Consider the following 7776-nt stretch of genomic DNA (forward strand, 5'->3'; position numbering starts at 1 on the left):
TTTCCAACCTGTAGTGTAGTGTATGAATTAATTATTCATTTAAGTCTACCTGTGCCAATTTCATATTTGGGTATTTCTGTCACAGTAATTCTGAGAAAGCAAGAGTAGTAGAAAGTTTGTACTCATTCTCTTGTACGGCCAAGGATAGAAACCCTTCTAAGTAGATTTCAAGTGATTAGTCCCATAGGCAATGACTGATTTACCTCCTTGCTTAGTACTTGGAGATTCTCAAAAGGCAGAAAATTTTGTTCTCCTGCCAGCAGGTGGAAAATCTTTTTATAAATCTTGGGGTTGACAAATATGTGAAGTCTCTCAAAATGGTGGGAATCTTCACATGTATCTTTATTGTCTAAAGACAAAGATTGTTTTAAAAAGTAAGTTAAAACACATAGTACCTATCCAGTTTCAGGCAGCTCTTTAAAAAATGAGTTAAATTGCTCCAGTGCTACAGTATTCTGCAAAAATTTTCATGAAACAATGTCTGCAAGGAGAAAGTAAAGTTCTTGGTGACACTGGTAATACCCAAGACACGTAAGTAAAAGTGTCATTTTGAAAAACTGACAGAAAGTCAACATAGACTTTAGTGACATAATTTTTTTATGGAAATACTTCTCTGCTTGGGAAAACAGAATATCCATATTCTGAATAAATTCATGTGAATGCTGCATTTTGTGTGTAAGCACATAAATGCATATATGCAAATACATAAAATATGTATAAATTAAATTACATGTATCTTTTGCCAGCTTGACCTTAATACATGCATACACTGGTCTTAGTCTTTAAATGCATTAAACTGTAACATGTTAGAAGTTCTAGAGTTTTTATATTAAGTTTTCTCATATATCAGGTAATGATTTGTTCTTTGATGTGTTAGGTATGGTTTTAAGGGCCATATTGCTCACAATCTGAATTTCAGATTGTAGTAGTATTTTCAGTTAGCTGAATGAAGTTCTGGTTTTAAAAAACTCTGAATTAAAAATACCACAAGTATTACAGCACCTATAGCTACTCATTCAAAAAATCAGTAAGTCATGGGGATTTTTTAATGTTACCATAATTCAGGTTGCAAGATGGCAAACTTTCCAGGTACTTTCATTTACATTTTTATTAAGCAGAACTGGTGTTGGGACACTACATCAGTTTCACAAAATTCTTCCTCTCACAAAGTGTGATATATCCTATTTATTTATTTGTTTCTAAGACAAAGAAGAAAATAGGGCCTCTTTATTTCTCTGACTTGCTTTCTGAAAGGAAAATAAATTAATCAATAACTTTAAAATAACTTCAAATGGTAGAAAAATTCATTCCAGGAGGTGAGTTTGTCAAATAAATTACTGAGTGTTACTAAAACCTAAAGGTGGATAATAAACTAGGTTTCTTTCTGCATTTTCCTGAGTTACAATGTTTTCCTAAGATTCCTAGGTCTTGCTACACTGGAGATTGCCTCTGTCTCTGTTACTTTCTGCTTCTCTTAGGCAGCTGTAATAAATATTGGTGTTACCAGGCTTCATGTAAGTAACAGATCTCCGTGTAGAGAACATTCCTTATGCTGGTCAGAGTAAGGTGCAAGTGGAGGTTTCAGTCTTGTTACAGTAACTATGTTCCTGTTAGTAAAAAAACAAAAGCATTTTAAAACATGCACCAGTACTGCTTGAAAGAATTATATTTATGTGGAATTCATTACTGGAAAGTAATTGGGCAGTTCATGCTCAGGACTTAAAAAGTTCAGTATAGATGGGAATGCAGTCAATACTAAGAAGAAGTAAGCTTAAGTAATGAATAAAGAGGAGAAGTTTCATACCACAACTTGAAAAGCTTCATTATATCTGCTTGTATCTGTGTTAGAAAATGCAGATACACAACAGTTAATGCCACTACAAACCAAAATAAACTCTTGTTTTGGTATTTGCAGGAAGCAAGTAGATGTTAAGAATTGCTAGTAGAAAAACATTTTATTTCTACCCTGGTAGAAATAAAAATATATTATTTCTAAGAAATCCTTTATTGGATAATTATTATAATTACATGGCCTATGCTGTTTCGGAATTCTTTAAAGATTCATTCTTTATATAAATGCTTTATTTTTAACTTTTTTGTTACCAGTAGGTGACACAAAGTTGCATGACATACAAAAACGTAAGCAATGAGGGGTTGTAGTGCATACTCAGGCTGTGGTGTCTCTGAGCAGACGTGTGACCGCATCAAGCAGTCGGCCAGCGGCACCAAGCGCCGCGTGTTCATCATCGAGACCATGGGCGGCTACTGCGGCTACCTGGCCAACATGGGGGCCCTGGCAGCAGGAGCTGATGCTGCCTACATCTTCGAAGAGCAGTTTGATATCAGAGAGCTCCAGGTATTCAGCACCTTTTGCTCATTCCTAAATAGATCTAAAGTTGTTGTAGGTGTGTATCATAATGTGTATACTTGAAGTAGATGGCTTATGAAAGAAAGAATGGCTGAGGTTGGACCTAAAATCTGGCTTGTCATGACAGTTCCTGTGCAATAACATTATATGAAGGAGTGTAGACACAATCACTGTTGACACTGAAGTTTATTATTGATTGCTCTGTGCTAGAGATGACTGCTGGGGATACTTCTCCTCAGAGACACCTTTAGCTCGCAGGCAGTTGCAGGCAGGCACTTGGAATGGACCCATACGAAGTAGGAACTTGGTTTACCTCTAGTGAAAAAAGTTCAGGCGATGGTGAAGAGAAAATGAGCGGGTTCTGCCGGAGAGTTAAATCCAGAGTTTATTCCAAGGTGACACAGTTCTGAATCTCAGTACAGTTCCGACAGACCCCGACCACATGGCCTCAACGCCTTTTAAGCTCACCGGGAGGTGGGAGGGAGAGGATAGGTAAGCCACCAACCAGGTGGGAGGGGGAGGGTCTCAGGGGACAATGACACCTGGACAGGCCAATGACTCCAGGTCTGAAAAGCATCTTTTGAACTTCTGCCAATCACATGATGCCCTAGCTGGAATGTGGAACTGGACAGACAGCCATTAGGAAGAGGGCAGGGGGGAAACAAGGAGAAAGCAGAGCTTCACACCACAACAGTTTATAGTAAGATGACAAAAATAATTGTAGTGGCCATTAAGCACTACTAGATTAATTGTTTCATTTTTAGTCTTCTGACTGAAATTCAAATTAATTGAACAGACCTGAGTAGTTTTAAAATAAAGCCAAAACCAAGAGAACAGTAGTTTTTCATTATGGCAGAGTTGTATTTAAAGGCTGTTCAGGACAAGAACTGACCGGTATGTCAGGTTTATTAGATACTGACTCTGTTACCCCAGCTATTCAGAGCATGTCTGGAAGTGTTACTAAAATAAAGCCCTCAGGCTTTAGGGATTACGGATTATGGTGTAGTACATACACAAGCTGACATGGAACTTGTCTGCTGTGAGGACTTTATACTTCTGAGATGGTTAGTGCAAGCTGCAGTTATGGACAAACACAAAGCTAAAAGGATAGAAATTTCCTGAGAAGCACAGAGATGTGAAATGAATCAGAATTTATCCCCATGCAGTTGTTGGCAGGACTGGAAGTAAGGGCAGGCTGTAAACTTCAGTGGCAATTTGTGTATTTTTATGTATATCAAGCTGGATGCTGTACCAGTATAGAATATAAAAGCCTCCTTTGATTTAATGAAATCTGTTATTTCTGATATAGAGAAATATGTTACTTTTAACCCAAGATGAATTTCCATACACAGCATGTTATCCTGCATCTCCAAAAATCTTGGTAATTTCAATTTGCACATAATGCTTTATGTGGAATATTCGACAGAAGTTCTCATGAAATGTAGGCTCATTAAAGTTGTTTCAGATAGAGTTCTGTATGGATCTTTAAGAATACTTTTGTTTCTAGGCTAATGTGGAACACTTGACTGAAAAAATGAAAACCAGTATCCAGCGTGGTCTAGTGCTGAGGTAAGTAAAAGTAGTTGTAATAGATGGCATCAGTGATACTGAGCATTCCCAGCCAGGTAGGCTGCTTGGCCACTTGCAATGACACTCCAAGTCCATATTCCTCGATTGTTCCTTTAACCTGAGATTTTTAGTAAAGCCGTTGCTCCAAAAGGCAACCTGTATGGGACCTGCCTGGAAGTGCAAGTCTAAAACTTCTTTCTCTGTAAATATATTTGCTCTGCAATCTAATACTTCATCCTGTTTTCAGTCTGTTTTCTCATTGGGTTTGTCTTTTATTCCAGATTCCTTCTTACTAAAGGTAGTGTGTCACACTGTGGCCTTTACTGTAAAAACCCTAAAAATGATAAGCCTGTTACATAAAAGTGAGTGTATGTGATCAGATGAAAATGTCCCAGCCAGGATCACTGCTATCAAGAAAAGGGAAAAGACTTGTCATTCTGTAGCTGCAAAGACATCCAGTGCTTTAGAGTAAATATGCTAACTATCTGGCCTTAATTGTTACAGAAATGAGAATTGCAATGAGAACTACACAACTGATTTCATTTATCAGCTGTATTCTGAAGAAGGAAAAGGAGTATTTGACTGTCGAAAAAATGTATTGGGCCATATGCAGCAGGTAAATACAACCCTACAGTTCCAGACAGCACTGACTTTGTATGCACAAAGTATATACACTACATTATTCAAGCATTTGAAACAAGTTGACTCAAGATTAAGGAAAAAGAAATGTGGATTTTTATTTGTAGGCAACTCAGAAGGATTTTTTAGCATCAGGTTTTATTGCAAACCCTTTTCAAAAATCTAGGAAAAACGCATTAGATTCTTTATGAGTTTCATTTTTATTCCTCTTCTGTCTATATTAATAGATAATTCCACATTTTGTCTTATATTTAATTGTAGTACCTTCTTCATAATACAATTATCTGCCCACCCATAATGTCTCTGCCTCTTCAACCCTCTTGAAGAGCAGAGATTTCATTAAGAAAATCTATGCAGATGGGTGTTTTTGTGGAAGAAACAGGAGCTACTCCTTTGGCCTGTGCTGTCTGCATGGCTTTATCTCACTGTGCAGCAGGGTGGTGGGCAAAGAGAGAGTTCCTGATTTGGCTACACTTATCACCAAGGCTGACCTTGAGGAAAATGCACAGTCCCCTCCATTCTTCTAAATGAGAAGTAATATTGATTCTCTGGGAATTCCACAGGTGCTGAACACAAATTGTAAAACACCTTAGACTGACTAATGGGGTGGGGCTTTTGGTTTGTTTTTTTAAGTGGGGGAAATGGAAATAAGAGGTAGAGCAGGCCATTAGCAGAGATAACTGCTAAAACAAACACTAATCCTGCTTTGATAAGCTAACCCAGAATTCAATTTTTGCACAGGGTGGAGCACCTTCACCATTTGATAGAAATTTTGGGACAAAAATTTCAGCAAAAGCTATGCAGTGGATCTCCAAAAAACTGAAGGAAACCTACCGGAAAGGTGCAGAAATGTTTGGTGCAGTCTCTTGTTACTGTCTTTGTCTGTCAGTATGTAAGACTCCTCCACTTTGCAAACATAGGATTATTTGTTAGTCAACATACTTCTTCCCATCTTAGTGTTTTTATTATTCAGTAGTGCCTTGCTGTGCTTTTTGCTGCATGAGCATTTCCACTTGAGTGAGGTCAATAATTCAGATAGCTGTTTCATCATCCTCTTAAACAAAATAGCCAGTGATGGAAGGTTTTCATGCATGCAAGATTTGATGCTTATGTAGTTACATTTGTTCTTTTTTGTTTCATGCTGCCTTCATGGAGACAGAAGGAGGTAATATTTAGTCTTTGAGAATTGTTATAAAGCACTACTTCCTAAAATCTGATCTAAAACTGGTTGCTAAAATTCAATTATTTTGTTGTTTAACTGCACTGTTATTTCATTGCTAATCACTGAAGTTAAGCTAAAAAGTGAAGATCTAATCCTATTAAAGCACTAATTTGATGTTATATCAATCTATTAAAAAATTAGTAGCTGAAATTAGGCTACTGTTAAGTTTTTGTTTAGTTTAATTACAGAAAAGCAGTATTTGCCCTTATACTTGTAAGAAAGATGCTGAATTACTTCATTCTATTTAGGAAAAGTATTTGCCAATACCGATGACTCAGTCTGTTTGCTGGGAATGAGGAGACGGAACCTTGTTTTCCAGCCTGTGGCTGAGCTGAAGAGTGAAACAGACTTTGTGTACGTATGCACTGCCTGGTGGTAAACACCTCACCACAGCCTGCCTTGCACCACTTCAAACAAACACTTCCCCACGCCTTACTGCTTTTGCCTTAGGCCTGAATTTTGCCAGATCCCCTTGGATTGTTCACTTCTCTCTTGCTTTGTGCTTTTACTTCATCCTCCTTACACTTGAAAGTCTCAGTGAAGTCCAGAACTGCTGTCCTTTTAAGTAACTTCCATGTGATTCCTTTGCCTTAATGCCTAGAGTTACTTCTGTTTCAGTTCAGTGGGGCAGCATTTTTGTGCCAAATTTGGCATTATGCTTAACATCTTGCAATAAGACCTGTTCATTTCTTTGGGATTCTGTCCTTGATTCTTCTCATTTTGTGTCTGTTTTACATGCCCCCATGACAGTCAATGCCTGATTCCATTCCTAAGGAAGGTGTTTGCCTTACCCCATGTATTTCACCTCCCTGTTTCCCCCCCAGACACAGGATTCCCAAGGAGCAGTGGTGGCTGAAGCTGCGACCGCTGATGAAGATCCTGGCCAAGTACAAGACCAGCTACGACGTGTCAGACTCAGGCCAGCTGGAACACGTGGCCATGCTCCCAAAGGAAGCTGAGAGCGGAGCCATCTAAACACACCACATTTAGATCGTTGTCATAGATGCACATTGTGAGTAACAATGCTTTAGAATCGTTAAAGCTTTGTTTTGTAACATTTAAATTATTGTTCCAGCACTTTATGTGAAACAAGACGTTCAGCTGTCACACAGATTTTGTCCTGTTTGTGTGTTATATTTGAAACAAACCCTTGCATCTAATGGAAAACACCAGTACCGATACAGCCCCTTAACAAGCAAGTGCAACACCGTTCTATGCACTCCGTAAGTTACTCATCTACTGCACTTTGTTTCAGAGTACTTACACCCAAAAATAAGTGTAGATGGCTAGTTCTTGTGTTGAGTTACAGGATGTGCTTAATGTTTCTGAAGTGAAATAAAATACTGTTGCAAACATCACGTGTGTATTCACTTGCTTTTAAGCAGCTGGGGGAATAACACTTGAAGGATTCTCTATAGACTCCAGTGAAGGAAAAAGAAACTCCCCTTTTCCTTCCTCAGCTCTGCAGGAAGTAGCCAGTCACACCAGGGCAAGTATTTTTTCATTGCTGCTTCAGGATCAGGCTAGGAGTTGGAATAATTTCCCCTTGTACAGGAAAGATAAAACTAGTTCTTGGGGGTGGGAGTGGTGAAGAACAGCTTTAGTGAGGTGAGATTCATAAGGGTGTAACCTGGCCCTTGCTTCATGTTTCCTTTTTCTCAGAGCTTCTTTAAGGTTAACACCCCCAATACTGATCGGAAAGGGTAAGGAGGCTGAAAACAGCCAAAAATGTTTTCTCATGCTAGTTTATGTTAGCTGGACCATGACAAGAAGGTAAATACTAAATCATGGCATACTAAAATCTGACTGAATGTTGCCCAAACTGTCAAGCTAAACTGAACTTTATGCAAAATAGGCTCTTCTGATTGATTAGGGATTTTCCCACGGCACTGCACACTCATCTTGGTGGAATGTACTGTTTCAGGCTGCTCAGGCTGGAGGTGGCTTATGCAAAGACCGCTGAAATTACCACACCACA

General features: G+C 38.6%; 1 protein-coding gene across 3 annotated transcripts in view; it reads left to right on the top strand.

Annotated features, from left to right (window-relative positions):
• The window catches only part of PFKP (phosphofructokinase, platelet), a 43235-nt gene extending 36079 nt beyond the window's left edge, over positions 1–7156 (top strand). For all 3 annotated transcript variants that reach the window (XM_059840045.1, XM_059840063.1, XM_059840055.1), the window contains 6 exons: positions 2192–2356; positions 3876–3937; positions 4442–4553; positions 5318–5417; positions 6047–6152; positions 6623–7156. In XM_059840045.1, the coding sequence (XP_059696028.1) occupies positions 2192–2356; positions 3876–3937; positions 4442–4553; positions 5318–5417; positions 6047–6152; positions 6623–6773 (696 nt within the window). In that variant the 3' untranslated portion in view covers positions 6774–7156. The remainder of the gene's footprint in view (positions 1–2191; positions 2357–3875; positions 3938–4441; positions 4554–5317; positions 5418–6046; positions 6153–6622) is intronic.
• The last annotated feature ends 620 nt before the right edge of the window (positions 7157–7776 follow it).

The sequence above is a fragment of the Haemorhous mexicanus genome, chromosome 1 (genome assembly GCF_027477595.1).
Source record: "Haemorhous mexicanus isolate bHaeMex1 chromosome 1, bHaeMex1.pri, whole genome shotgun sequence".
In the NCBI taxonomy this organism is placed as follows: domain Eukaryota; kingdom Metazoa; phylum Chordata; class Aves; order Passeriformes; family Fringillidae; genus Haemorhous; species Haemorhous mexicanus.